Source organism: Dicentrarchus labrax, unplaced genomic scaffold (genome assembly GCF_905237075.1).
Source record: "Dicentrarchus labrax unplaced genomic scaffold, dlabrax2021, whole genome shotgun sequence".
Lineage (NCBI taxonomy): Eukaryota > Metazoa > Chordata > Actinopteri > Moronidae > Dicentrarchus > Dicentrarchus labrax.
In genome coordinates this window covers 27,586,643-27,602,037 of record NW_026136721.1, presented here as the reverse complement: position 1 = coordinate 27,602,037, position 15,395 = coordinate 27,586,643, and the positions used below count along the sequence as shown (strand labels likewise).

General features: G+C 41.3%; 1 protein-coding gene across 3 annotated transcripts in view; it reads left to right on the top strand.

Moving 5' to 3' along the window:
- Window positions 1-1,264: 1,264 nt before the first annotated feature.
- znf827 (zinc finger protein 827) overlaps window positions 1,265-15,395 on the top strand; it is a 64,501-nt gene continuing 50,370 nt past the window's right edge. For 2 of the 3 annotated variants that reach the window (XM_051384435.1, XM_051384437.1), the window contains exon 1: window positions 1,266-1,664. In XM_051384435.1, coding sequence (XP_051240395.1) covers window positions 1,622-1,664 — 43 coding nt within the window. In that variant the 5' untranslated portion in view covers window positions 1,266-1,621. Of the gene's footprint in view, window positions 1,665-15,395 lie in introns of all 3 variants that reach the window. The other variant, XM_051384436.1, reaches the window with a different exon arrangement.

The window sequence follows — 15,395 nt, the reverse complement described above, 5'->3', positions numbered from 1 at the left end:
TGCGCCTCCGCTGGGGGTGGGTGGAAGGCATGGCAGGAGGAGGACTGGAGGATGGAAGGATGGAGGGATGAAGACACAGCTCTCCTCACACACGGCCGAGGTGTGAAAGAACGCGGCAGGCCAACAGAACGCAGCCTGGAGGAGTCCAACAGCAGGGAGTGGGGGACAGCCTGCGCTGTGAAAAAGCCCCAACACCCAGCTGAGAGGGAGGAGGATTCAGCTCTGGCCAGTTTTGGTATCTCAACTTTGATGAGGAGATGACTACATTGGGTTGGATAATTGTTGGACATTTTTCTGACACTGACACCTGTTATTGCCCCCACCTGACTAAATACCGGTTCCCACACAATGTGCCTTTTCTACTGTTCTTTTAATAGACAAATTGTAGGTATAACTCAGCGGGCAGTTTTTAAATTAGAAGCCTGACATGTATGAAGCCCGTGTGGGAGAAATAGGGGGTAGGAGGAGGTGAAGACAGAAATAAACCAAAAATAAAATATTGGATGTTTGATAATATTGATGATTTTGTAATATTAACTAACCTATAATTCAAGTTACAGCTTTTGGTTGTTGTTTTTCTTCATGCAACTTTAATTTGGAAATTATAATGAAAGGGCAGCTTAGAAGAAACTTTTTTCAGGGAAAGAGTGGGTATAATAACCAAAAGGCTTGAAATGTCTTTCTCTTTGAGTATATAATACCTTGGATGTGAATAGTATAACACTACTACCACTTATAAGCAATACAGCCTACAAAAATTAGCATTACACTTAAACTTACATATAAGTGTGCAAAAGCTGTGTGTAAACTAAGTCCTCTGGTCAATATTAGCCTTTTAAATATCATTTTCAGCATTTAAATTTGACCATGCTGCAACTGGGATACTTATTTTAAAGAGATGTATGCTAAATCACAGATAAATTCACGTTAAACATGCCTCTGCTTTATGTTATTTCATAGCGTCTAAATAGACGACATGTACATCCATGTTTGCATCATTCGCATAAATTATCATCCATCACTATTATATTATTATTTATTTATTTTTTTTTTTAGAGGAATTTAAATAGATTCCGTTAACGTAATTCGACTCCATCAAATGGGTCTCCCTGCTGAATTATACCCTCCTTGCTTTTAACAAATACATTTCCTTTTCAGCAATAACACCCTGAAAGCTTGGGGGCACCTTGTCCGTACGCTGCTCTCGGGGGCGAGCTCCTCCAATGTGTGCGTGCGCGCAAGAGCGTGTTTGAGTGTGTGTGTGAGAGCGTGTGAATGTGTGTGTGTGTGAGAGAGAGAGTGAGTGTGTGAGTGTGCGTGCGTGCGCGCGTGTGTGTGTGTCTGCTCTGCTGTTGCTGCCCTTTGATCCCTGCATTAGTGTTAGTTAGGGGCTCGGAGACACACTTGCACCGAGAGCAGCCATAGTCAAGACACGGCAACAACAACAGCGGCACCTCCTCCGCCTGTGTTCCCATTCCCCCCAACAATACACTTTAAACCGAGCAAAGCCAGGTGCACGACCAAGTCCCTGCCATCACTGGCGCCTCCAGTCTCAATGGGAAAAACCTTTTTTCTTCTTATCCCTAAACAAGGACGAGAATGTGATTAAAAACGGGGGAAAATGCCAAGGAGGAAGCAGGAGCAACCCAAGCGCCTGCCTTCACGTAAGTCGTTCACTCGATTTGTTCAATTTTAACGGCTCTCGGTGTGTTTTGCGCAGTAGTTTAGGGTTAAAGAGGTGAAACAGACAAAAGACTCGGCGTAGGTTATTTCTCCCTTTTTTAGGTCCGAGCGAGGCAGCCATGTTGTTGGCGATGGGTAACGTTAGCAAGGCAGTTGAGTGGATAAATGATACGTGGCTTTATTAAAGAGTATAATCGATAAAAGGTCCGATTCCGCTAAAAAGGGGGGGAGGGAGGGAGGGAGAAAAAAAAAAGAAGAAGAAGATGATGAAGACGGTTGCGGTCAGTTGGCGTTATGTGTCGGTTGTGTGTGAGGAATAACGGCCGAGCGGTTTTCGGGTAATGTGTTCGCCTCTGCTAGGTCGCTTTTCGGGTAGAAAGGGGAGGATCTGGGAGTCTGGCCGCAATAAAATGAAGGGTCAGTCGGATCAGACAAGCCAGAGTCTGGGCTACCCGTACCCTAGTGTTCCTAGTTAGCAATAGCGCTATCTAGCAACGCTCGGTAAACTTCATTTCCTCGGCGATAAAAACGTCTTAACTTTCGCCTCCATAGTTTTTTTTTTTCTTTGCTTCCCAATCGCGGAACCGAATTTGTTCGCGCTTGTTTGTCGTCGACTTTTTCTAAAAAAAAGTGTAGAGAGATTTTTTTTTTTCCTTCTCCTTCTTCTTATTCTTCTTTCCCCCCCACCACCTCACCTCACCACCACCACCTTCACCACCTTAAGCCAATGTATTTTCTTTTCTACCCCTCCCAGTCTGCATGCAGGCTATGTCAGAGCCATGGTCGGTCACCTGAAGTTCAGGGTTTTCCCCCCCTTCCCTTTGCAGCCATTCATTGCAGACAGACTACGATCAATAACGCGGTTAGAAAAGGGGGAAACGACAGTTGTGCTCTTCTACTAACATGGCTTTTAAAAATAACACTGCGCCGCAGCAGAGGAGAGCTATTGTAATTCCCGTGGAGTTGATTTTTTGGTAGGAGGTTGGTTTACTTTTGTACATTTGACCCTCCGTATCTTTGGATGTTCGTATTGTGCCTTTTATCAGTCCAGATAATGAAAAAAAGCTGCGATAACACACTCCGGCCGCTAGAGGATTGGCTCAGATGGTAGTGGGCAATGACAACCATTATTAAAAGGAATTATCCAAGAGTGACATTTTTTATTTATTTATTATTTATTACATTTATTTTTTGTTGTTGTTGCTCTTAATCATTTCTGTTCAATACATGCGTAAGCAAACAGCTCGATTAGTCATATTGGTATGCAAATGTAATGAATAATTGAGTGATTCATCTTTAAATCAACGAGGGCTTGGTACATTTGTCTTATGACACTATCTTCTTCGTTTCTTAAATGTCAGACCATGCCAGCTGTTCAGCATAACCAGCCACGATCACTATAAGTTGTCAGTTTACTGGCATGTAGTTTTTCTTTTAATTTCAAAAAGGGTTCGAGGAATGAATGAGCCCCTGCACCTGTCACAGTTTAATATTTCTGACACATTAAGATCGAGTGTACATCAGAGTAATTCCAGTAGCTTAACTCGATATACACACACTGTTTCTTTTTGTTTTTAGTGGTAATATTCACTAATCTGCTGCTCAGTTGTTTGACCTAGGGTTGAACTTGGGGAAACTGCAGCAGTTGGCTGAGAGGCATAGAGGTGGGGACTGGGTGACAGTGGTGAGTGACTGTATTTCTGTGTGTATGTGTGTGTGTGTGTGTGTGTGTGACTGAGTGACAGGGGGGGGTATTTGAACAGTGAGCCCTCCCTGATATGCTGCATAAGGAGTATGTAAACCACATGGTTGGGCTGCACAGAACAGGGGTCAGGATGTGTAACCGAACATAACCCGCTGCAGCCTTTTTTTTTTTTTTTAACTAACAAATCAGGCAAACCTGTGTCTTATGATCTGAATTAAGTGTACAGTGTAATTATGAAATACACGCAGTAGTTTGCACCAGAAACAGGTTGCCTTTTTCTTGAATCTCCCTTCTTCGTTACTGGCATTCTTCTGGTTAATTTAACAACATCTGTACTTTGTTTTCGAGGATGTTTGTACACTTATGATGAGAATAAGCATACAGTATGGTGTGCATCATGGGCCATTGATACTTTTTTGATAAGTTGTACATTTTTCCTTTTTAAAAATAAGAAAAAGTGTCTTGTCTCGGTTAATTGGGGTGACTCATTGAGTAGGATTTTATGACATGTCACCCTGTTAACAGGGACCCATCCAGTATATTTATAGTTTTCGAGCATTTTTGTGATGCGAGTCAGGAGTCTCAAAATGTACCAAAACTGAAAAAGATTTTATGTTTTTTGTGTAGAAGACATAAAATCATATTTTAGCACATACCATAGTTTCCCATCTAGGGTAATAGCAATTGATTGTTCGTTTCAACATGCAAATGTACATGCAAATGATTTTTTTTGAACGAGGCCTGCATAATGATCAGAATATTTAAGGACATGCTTTGTTAGTTTCAAATGTAAAATAATCATGATAATGATTATTAAAAATCATTGTAACATATTAGGAAAATGGTGGACAAACTAATTGTATGATCCAACAGTTAAAATGCAGGAAGTTGTGTTTACTAAAGCTTCCTGATTTTAAACAACTTGTGTTTCAAACAGTTTGTGTGAAACTTGTATTTCACACAGCGTCCTCACTATATTGTCTGGATCAGTCAAACATGAAGTCTGATATATTTTTTGGCCTAGAAGTTAGTCCATGTCAACCTTTTCAATTAAGCTGCTTTGTAATTGGTCTGCAACTAAAATACTCGTCATCCACATATCTGAAATCACGTAGTCCTGTGTAGGCGCACTGTACTGGAGCACTGCTGTGCCTGTGTTCCTGGGTTTAAATGAAAGCCTTTTTCTGATTTAGGAGTTGTTTCCCTCCTCAGTCAACAAACTGTCACAGAAAAGTATGAATTTGTCAGAAGCTTTTTGCGCTTTGTTTTGGATCTTCCCACTCTGGAATGGAAGTGTCACCTCATGCCATTCGCTGTCAGTCTGTGTGTTTTCATTATTCAGCCAACAACACCCTGGTGGTGTGCCAGCCAACAAGCACAATATCGAGCTTCAAATCTCTTCATCTGTGGTGAAAAAGGGCAAGCTAATACACTGGCTTTAATGCTGGAGGTGCTTTATCTTAGCACAGACCCAGATATATGGGTTGTGCAGCCCAGTGTGCACTGTCCTATTGTCTGTGGCACAGCTTGTGAGAGGAGACTATTCTCTAAGTGTGTGTGCACGGCACGCACATGTGAAAGTGAACACGCAACCCTTGTGTGTTTGTGTCCGTGCGTGTGTGTCTGTGGGTACATAAGCCGGCTATGGAGGTCACAGTACAGTATGGCGCCTTCACTCTGACAAGTAAACATGACCTTTGGTGCCACAATGAAAACTGCCATTCTTTATGACCTTGCAACGTGTTATTGTTTGTGTAATTTTGCAGCCTTATTACTCGCTCTTAAAAGTTCAGCTTAGAGAAAATGCTTATACGGTCTAATATTTTGTGCATCTGGCTTTGCTATTTAAAACCTGATACACTGGGTTAGTGAGAATAGGGCTAAATGTTCAGTAGTGTTTGGCATACTCAGTGCATATTAAAGCTCATGTTGTCATTTGATTGAACAAGTCCCCTTAACATTTTGTAACCAGTCGTCATCCTTATTCTCAAAGCCTTTAAAGGCAAGTGCTAAAAATGCAGACTGACCGAGAGTCCATATCATAAAGAGCACAACCTTAAGTCTAATGGGAGGAACACTTACCTGCATTTGAAATTGAGAGATTTTTAACATTTCTAGACAGATTTCTGCTCCTCTTCATCAGCCAATAGCTGACTGACTGGGTGGCTTTCTACCTTACTGTAATGGCGGGTCACTGGCTCCCTTCCACTTGCTATGATTATAATGACCTTGGTGGGGCTGGGGCTTGAAAACATTGGTTTAAGGGGAAAGGAAAATGAGAGGAGGTTTCCATTTCGCTCTTGGCATAAAATTTGTGGGGAATTTCTGCCAAGAATCCCCCTCCTCACACCACCGCCACGCCCCCCTCCCCCCCTCAAGTTGATGGGGCTTGGGTGCTCTGGCGGTGTCGGGCGAGTGGAGCTCAAGCGAATAATGATACACAGGCTTTAACTTAGAAATGAATTAAAGGGCAAGGGAAAGGTGGTGGATTGCCTCACTCACCATACACTGTCATAGAGAGCATAGAAACCTGTTTTCAGTGAACATTCATATTTAGTGGGCAAACTGGACTGCACTGTCTTAGTGTTTCACTTGATAGTAAATGAAGACTCTGAGGCAGTGAATAAACAGTTAGTGGGGTAAGATCTAATTGCCCTGGTATCAGAGAAGAGGCTAAGCCCCAGGGTCTGAATCTTATACTCAAACCTTATTTGCTGCTTTAGACAACTGGCAAGGTGCTTATGCAGCAGGACCGTATGTGGTTGTGGGTGGTTGTATGATGGCAAGTTTCACCGAATATCACAGCTACCTTTTTGTTAAGGAATCAGTTGGAACCTGCTGAGCACAGCTGTAAGATAGAAAACTATATTATAAAACTGGAACAAGTTGTTCATCATTACATTGATTGACAGTAGTTGTTGGAGATGACTCTACCCAGATTTTCACCACCCATCCCAATCACAGACCTTCTAGTCACAAAGCCACTTAACTAGTCTTTAAACTAGCACAAGGAATATAACATTAAATTACCCTACCTGACCAACTTTATGTCTTGTAATTGTCATTGTCCACCTTATATTTAAAAGTCCCTTCTAGAGACATCTTTGCCCCCCTAGAACTTTCTAGCCTCTAATAACCCTCAGCTCAAAAATAATGACTGATTATTAAGTCACAGCTTCAGTAAAATGAGATTCTATATGTCTGGACCATAAGTGGGAAGATTCACAACTGTGTTGTTTGAGGGTTTAATTTTTGCAGGGATGGTAACAGCATGTGTATTCATATCAAACTGTTCTGTGCAGGACTTTAGCCTCAGTGTGCCCTGTGACCTTAATAAATGCCGCCTGTGTCTTGGCAGAAATGAAAAGCTTTCGATGGTGTGCCAGTTGTTGGCTGTTTAACTAAGCTATGCTAGTCAAGGTTGCCCAGCCCATCTATAAAAGATAAATATTATGGCAAAAGTAAATGAGAAGCCAGAGCTCGGAAGACCCTCCCATTTTATTTAGATCTCCAGTTTATGAGCATTGTGGAGCCCCAGAGTAGTAATCAGACAAAACCTTTGTGTCTGCATTGTTCTACCGAAGTTAGCATAAGGTATGTCTCTACGTCAAACACACAAACTCATTTGAGGTGGCGAAGCTTTAAAAAAGAAAAAAAAAAAACTTGACTATAGTGCATGTCCTCTCTCTGAGGTGTTCAGGCTGCCTGCTGCTGCACATTCAGGCAGGGCCAGAACAATAACAAATGCCACAGGAGTGTTTATCACTCTAGATATGGGAATGTAGGCTACTCCGTCGAACACAACTTGGTATTCAAGAAAAATGTAAAAAGTATCTAAAACATTGATTCACGTGCTAAGAGTACTTTTTGAACATAATGCAAATGTTTGTGTGACTTAAATTTAACTGTAAAATTTTGTCTCATTGTATTTGTTTTTAATCAACAGCTCATTCAGAATATACATAAATAAATGTCAGATTTTATTTTTTTAAACCAACAAACAAAAAGCTTTGTGCCCGTAGTAAGAATAAAAGCCCATGTCTTTGTTTTTTCTCTGGAAACGTGTGACCTTCACCTGAAAACTGATGCACACGTGGAATTTTGGATACTGTTACGCCCCTAAATTGTTGCTCTTACGTGTCTTGTCTTATAAACCACAAATTTTCTTGATTAGAAAATGTTTGAGGTCACTGGAAGGAGACTGGAGTGTTTAATATTTTAGCATTCAGCAGAAGAGCTGATAAAGTGTTTATGTGTTCATGTAAGAAGCTAGTTGTGCCCCAGAGGCCTTAGGAAGCTCGTCCAAAGTTTGTAAGTTGCTCACTAGTGACAAAGTGACAAAGCATCTTTGTCTTTGTTGAAAGTAAGCTAATGAGTTTTATTATATTTATTTAATTGTTGAATAGTATTATGTGCCATAAGAATGTCTAGCAGGAGTTTTATTTAACTAGGGCTGAGTATTATATCTGAATACCTTTTTGAATACCAACTGAAATGGGTTGCACAAATGTTGAATGCTCGGTCAGACTCTTCTTGGTGTAGTTCTTTTATCTTTTTTTTGGTCAATTTTGTACTGAGTTTTTTTATGTAGGCACACGGCTGTAAACTCTAAGCAGTGATGCAGTTCAGTTAAGGTTATTTTAATGAATGTGAAAGAAATAAACACATTTATACTCAACCTCAGGTATTTTAATTACAAGCAGCAACAACTTTCACACACTCCTGCATTTACCAGTGATAGTAAAGACACATTACGATACTTGCTCTGTCCACTTTGTGATTCTTTAGTTGTCTGCTGACATCTTAAAATGTAAATGTAAATGCCAGTACTCTACGCCACAGTTTAGTTCAAATTCTAACTGAATCAGACTGAAGTGGTCAACTTTTAAAATGTTGAATCTCAGAAGTAAACCTCTGATTCCTCTTGTTCAGCATCTGATTACAAATAACTTGATTTAAAATCAATAGCTTGAGTTGAAATTCACTGTGGACATGTAGTTTTTTTTATTAAGATGTTTGTTATCTAATAATTTCAATGTGCCTTCTCCAGGCAGAGAATTCTTGCAGCACAAAATCAGGTAATGGTAGCCATCCTAATACCTCCAGTACAGTACCTGCCTGTCTGCCTGGTCTCAATCAGACCCCCTCTGTGTGGAATGGAAGTGCCTCAGCCTTGGTAACGATTTTTCCCGTGTTGACAAGTCACAACATGGAGATCTACAGCTCGGAGAGCAGCCCTTTGGCTACGCAGAGCCCTGCTTGCACTGAGTAATAGCAATCTCACAGGAGTAGCAGGCTTTCAGCTGGCAGCAGTTCATACGGAACAGCTCGCCGGTGCAGCTGGGAAAGACAGAGCAGAGTGGAGAGGGAGAGAGGAGAGCTGGTGGTGGTAGCAGTGGAGATGGAGGGAGGGAGGAAGTGGAGAGGAAGAGCTGTTAAGAGCTTTGGGCGGTTTCTCTGTTGTTGTACCACACAAGTGCATCCAGGCCCTGCAGGACAAGCCTTTAACAGGCATGAGGGATGGAGAGCATGAGAGGAGAGGAGGAGGAGGAGGAGGAGGAGGAGGCGGCAGCGGTGGTAGAGGAGGTAGTGGTGGTCTGGGGAGCTGAAGCCGGCCAGTCGTGCCAGACGCCCGCTCTAAACAGGGATGTGATTTATTGTTGGACTCTGTCTCACGTTTCACTCCTAGAAAGACACAAAAATTATATTGTACAGATATAAAGAACTTCCTCAATTGTCTTGGATGAAAGACCATCGCCTGTGGGCTGTGAAGAAATTTTGGTGCACGTTGTACATCTTTAACTAGTACGTGAAATTGGGAGGTTTTTGGCTTAAGGGGACGTATGATTTTTGTTTTTTGGCTGTGGATTCTGCTTTGGTTATTGCTTTCTGGTTGTCCCTACAAACTTACTGCTTTATTATCCATAAAGAAGCTTTGAGAGCTTGAAACATGGTAATACAGAGTAGGTCATTGGTGTATGTATATTTTGCTAGGGGGCTTGAAATGGCTTTTGGCCAACACGTTGATCTTTGTCGCCCTCTCTGAATGCACTCTGCGCGGCGCAGTGCAATGAGATGACCTCACTTCCTGTGTGGGTAGAGGAGGGCAGGAGGCCTCTTAGACACACACACACACACATATGCACACAGATACTCTCTCTCAAGCACAGCCTGACTCTAGTTGGCCTTTAGAGCACTAGCCAGGCTAACCCCTTCTCTCCTCCTGGTGTGGAAGTGTTTCCACATTGCACATTTAGGCAGTCAAGAGCAAGACACAGGCTAATGTCTTTAACTAGCCGGGCTAACAGCTTTTTGGGCTGTAGGATCAGTTTTATAGGGAGATTAAAAGTACAGAGAAGGAGGGGGAGGGGGGGGCTGTTACAGACACAGGATAGTAGGACCATAAGGCAGTGACAGCTCTCTAGGGAAACAATATATCATCTCTAAAAGGAGAGTGTTTGGCTGCAGGACAAAAATCCTGAGAAGTTAAAATCATTGATGTGATGTCATCTCCGAGAAAGCCATTGTCGGTGCTGTGTGAGGTTATTTATGATGCTGAAAATGCAGGTGAGCGTTGACTAATTCAGTGTTCGAGAGGAGGCCTCCCCATTTGCACAATGTAGTCGTAGCATCTCCTAGTGCATTAAAACAATGTGACGCGGGGTCTCATCCTTCCATTGTTTACCAAGGGCATTTGGTCACTTGATTTTGCCCTTGCGATGCTAATGAGATTAGCTAATCACTGGATATTTCATTCTGTGTGAGGAGCCTTGTAGTTTATGTTACCTGTAAGAACCGTAAGTAGAAACAAATGAAGCTGGACAAATTGGCAGAGTAAGATAATGAATGAATGGATTTAGGTAGCAAGCTATTGTAAAAAAAGAACTCAATGAGATGGCTCAGCTCATGATTGCCCGTATGTTCCCACTGCCCACGAGTGTTTTGAATGGGGGCCATGTTGGTTCAGATTGCCATGTCATTAATCCCTCGTACTCTACAGGGGAGTGGTCAGCGGCAGATGTATTTGCACTTCCTCCAGAAGGTTTTCTAGATTAGCACAAATCCTCCCAGAAAAACCGTTTAAAAACCTCATTTGGCACGCACAGCCAGACTTTGTGCTCATAGCTGGCCAAAGACAGGCATCCCTCCCTCTACATCTCATTCTCTCTGACTCCCCTGATTTTTTTTTTTTTTTTTTTTTTTTTTTTTTATCCCCCACCTTGTGGTTCTCAGAGCTTAGACCCGTGTTGATTTGGACAGGCCAGTGTAATTGTTTGGAAACTCGGTTCTGTCATTTGCATGTAGCAAGCAGCCACTTTGCCAGTTTCAGTGGTTTGACCTTGTTGTACCTGCCAGCCAGAAATGAGATCATCAGAACAGTAGACGAGAAGCTGACATCTCTCCTCCACCTACCCGTGGCTTTAAGTGATGGTTGTCATAGCAATCATTATGCCACAGAACAGACTCAGTGGGTGAAGGATGGCTTTGAATGCGGCAGCCTCAGGTCACAACCTGGTTATGACAGAAGAGATAGACCTATGAGGGTTGCAGTACACAGTCTGCACAAAGTAAACAGCAGCATACATCGCATGTCAGGTTCATATAGATTTCAGTTGAAGATTGAAATTACTGTTCTTTTTATACCTTGAAGAAAGCGAAGCAGGTATTGGTGTAACAGAGAGGGAAAGCGCAGCATGGGGCGAACAATGCCTCTCATTCCCATCAGCTGCCCTGGCCAGCATTTAACATGGAGATTGGAAACGGAATAAGCTCCCCCCCCCACACACATTCTCCCTGGACCTGCATGTAAATGAGGTTAGCGGTTAGCATTTCCTGCTGTGCCACAGCAATTCTTCTCCCTCTCTTGCTCCCTCTTTTTCCTTTTTTTTAAATAATGGCCTGAAAGTGCTCCCCCTTTCCTGGTGTAGGGACCGGGACCAATGCTGATTAGTGTCCCTGTCCTAAGTGACAGGCTAAAATCCAAGCAGGCACTGCCTTGGGCGCCTCTGCCAAACAGCCGTCAAACCAATACCACCATAAAAAAAGCCATCTTCCCCACCCCCCTCAATTCCCAAGATTCCCTCCCTCTTTCGTCTTTCTCGGTCCTCTGCTCATTCTCCCTCGGCGTCCATTCTGAGTGTCTCTAATAGACACTGCCTCCATCTCTCCTAACACACTGTCCTCTTACATACGTACATGCACATATAGAATTACCTCTCACTCTACCCCCACCTCCCACCGGACCATGCTTTGTATCCCTGGGTGGACTGGCTGCTATAGAGCCGAGTGTCCCTTTTGCCAGTAGGGCGATTTACAAACAATACATGGACGCTGTACACACTCCCACCTTCCACCCTCCTACTCTCTCTCACTTCTCTTCCACAGACATACAATCACCTCTGTGAGGAGCTTCAGTATGCCAGAAAACTACACAGCAGGGTGATGGCCTGTTCTTTTCGCACTTGTTCCAAAGAATGTATCCTGTCTACTTGAGAATGCTAGCGCGACATCCACGTCTTGGTTGAATGAGGTTACTTTGTCAACCGGAAGAAAAATTGATGGGATCTGACTTGTATGTCAGGTGGCTTATAATTAGTAGTTTTCAAAACCACATGAAATGGTACTCTGAGCTGTATCCATGACAGTTTTGCCTGATATAAAGAAAATACACGAGGGAGTTACGTTGAACAGTTGCGGGCATATGCTAATTACCCAGTGTTTGAGAAGAGGAAATTGTGAAAAGCACTGAAAAATATTACTCTTATGTCTCCTTAGTAGCTGTAATAAAGTGGTTATCATGCTGTCTTCTTTGTTACTATGCCAGTTAGTAGGAAACACAGTATGCACACTGTAAAATAACCACTGCAGCACGGCAAATTGATCTGGTTATGTCAATCAAAATGCAGTGCTATCAAGCATATTTTAAGTAAGCAATCCAGCTTTGGGCATTCATAGAAAAATCATTTTTGTTGTTGTGAGCACACATGTGTCAAAGGCATAATTTTAAGTGTTTTTCACACGTGGATGGACAAAAAAAAAAAAAACACACTAGGGTTTTTTTCTACCATATGTGGTGTTTTAAAGTGTGCTGCATGTGTCTGCCTGTATTCAGTTTTTACAAAGAAGGATGCCACCCACATATGCCTATTCCTATGAGAAGGAACGGCTGAAGTCTTGATGAATATGAACAGCTCTTTCTCACAGAATCAAGAGATTGGTCTGTGCTGTAAGCGTTTGGACACTATACTGGCAATGAGCCCCATTTATCAAGTAACCTATGAATGATTTTTTATTTTTTTTCTAATATTTAAAAACAGTCATTCATTCATTCATGTGCATCAACAGTTACACGTGAGTTCTTACATCTGTGGTGTAAATCAGTCAAATAAAATGCTATTATTTTTAGTAATAATTTGCTCGTACAGTAGGTCAGTTATTCTTAATTTGTTTCAGGGAACATGCCATCCCAACAGCATCCTTCTGAAAAAGCCTACTGCTTTTTCAAAAATGAAAGCATTGTGTTTTGGCTGGTTACACACAGACTTGGCATCTGGCTTTTATCCACAGCAAATGGGAGTGTTATGTTATGATTCATGATAGCAATGCAAGCGATCGCACGTTTTTGGAAAGACTACGTTTGTACTGTATTGAATGAAGATGGAAGATTAGACTACACAAAATATATAATGCAACATGAAAATATTTGAAGAAATGCACCACTTTCCAAACCCATGTGACCAAGTGACTTTTTGTGAGCAGAATGGTTGGTCAGCAGTTTTAAATGCTGGGATTAGATTTATGCTGCTGAATAATGCCCCTCACTGACACCTTGCTGTTAAAGACCCAAGCATGCTCTTCTGTTTTGGGGTCATATTGCATTCCTAGGATGGAAACCTTTTGCCGCAAAATATCTCTCTAAATAAACGGGTAGTGTAATTATGCCAGGAAATGTTTATTCGCTTACTAACCAACCAATGGGTGATGTCCAATGAATGGGAGGCTAAGGTTGTGAAGGCACTACATATCACATTTGAACTTTGACACTACTTTTAAAATTATTTTTCAGATTTTATTTTGGAACGCTGGTACTAATGGTAGTTTTGCAACACCCTGTAGCGGCGATCCACAGATTGTAGCTGTTATTGTCAGTCACATTACCTTGTAGTTTTTCTAATTCATTCAACAGAGAGCCGTACAGAGAATTGCTTTCAACCATATAAGGAAGTGTGTACAACCTTGTCGGATGTGGGGTCTTCTCTTCTAATGGCTGCTTAGATTATTTACCAATGCTTGTAAAACAGATTCAATGAAAAAAGCATGACTCATCCTTACCAAAAACACTGCAGGCAGTGAATAAGTCATTCATAATAAAATAAAGAAAATTGGCACAGAGTTTGACATAAAATCATTCAGTAAGATGCTGACCCAGGGCCGGTTGATTGTCCAAACTAGTCCCTTGGGAATACCAGTATGCTAGTTTTAGTATTTCTCACCTTGTAATTAGCCAGTTGATCCTTGTCTCTGTGCTGTGGCACAGGCCCACTGTCATTAATGTTGTATTTTATGTACCCAGGCAGAAATCAGTGCCACCTCAGAGCTGGTCAGGGATCCAGAGCTATTTAGAGTGGCTCACGTCATGAACGTATGAGTGTGCTTGGGATATTTATGATGCATGTTATACTTCTGCCAGTGACAGTATTGGGTTTAATCAGGCTGAATTCAAAGAGTGCCTTCACTTACCACAAATGCACACCATATGCACAACTAGTGCTAGGCGATATACTGTTTAATTTCCCGTATGATATACCGACGGCGCACAACAACTTGTTTCTTACTTTTGCAATAGAAAATCTGAAAACTGAGAATTTACCTATTAAAAATATTTTGTTTTGAAAAGAAAGTAGTGTTAAAGTTGCTGGCATATCTTTTTTATAAGTTCTGTTTTTAATATGTTGCAATTTGAACAATAGAAATTCTAATCAGTTTTCTTTCCCTATAGTAATCAAAACCTTCACTATATACATGATGAAATTAAACTGTTTTTATATTCTGTGTACTCCTTACAGTAGAATAAACCACTTTAAGCCTATATCCCAGGGTATCCCAGTCTCACACACACAAAAAATACTGTGATTGTGACAATTTTTTTGGACAGACCGCCCAGCACAATCCACAACCAGCACTAGCATCAAATTCAATTCAATAAGTGAGCCACTCTGTGTATCCTCTATTTGCTCTTGACACAGGCTTATGCAGTTTAAAGTTTTACATCGCCCTTCTCTTTTAAAATGAAAATCTTTTTTAAGATTTATCCTGATTTAGATCCTAAATGTAATCATTTGTAAATCACATATAGGCTCTCTTATTCACTCGTTTTGGACTATCCTCTGATTGAACCTGTTTTTGAGACATTTGCAGAGGTATTTGGAATACCGTCTGAACCCTTCCCTCTTAACAGAAATGTTTGGTGTTATCCAAGAGGATTTATCTTTATCCAAACAACGGGCTAATTCAGTAGCTTTTGCTTCTCTAGAACTAGATGCCAAATTCGCTTGAAATGGAAACAAGAATGACCACCATCACATATTCAGTGGATTAGTTGTAAGTATACTCTCAGAGGATCAACAGACATGTTCTATAACGTATAGCAGCCATTTTTATTTTATATAGACAAACTAAAACGGCTCTTCCTCCCATAGCGTTGGCTCTAGATTTACTTGGATTCCTGTTAGACTGTAGAAACACAATTAAGTGTGGAATTTTGTTGTTAATTATTTATTTCTCAACTTATTTTTTCCCATTGTTTAATGTCAATACTTACAGTAACTTTCTTTATTTTGTTCAGTTTTATTATGACCACTGAGATTATTATTATTTAATCATAATGAACACACTCGAATAACACCATAAATCTTGTCACTCAGGAGGGAGTGACCGTATGGTGTATCCCACCTGAGTGACAAGATTTATTTTACATTCATAACTCAAGTAAACTGTACAAACCAGT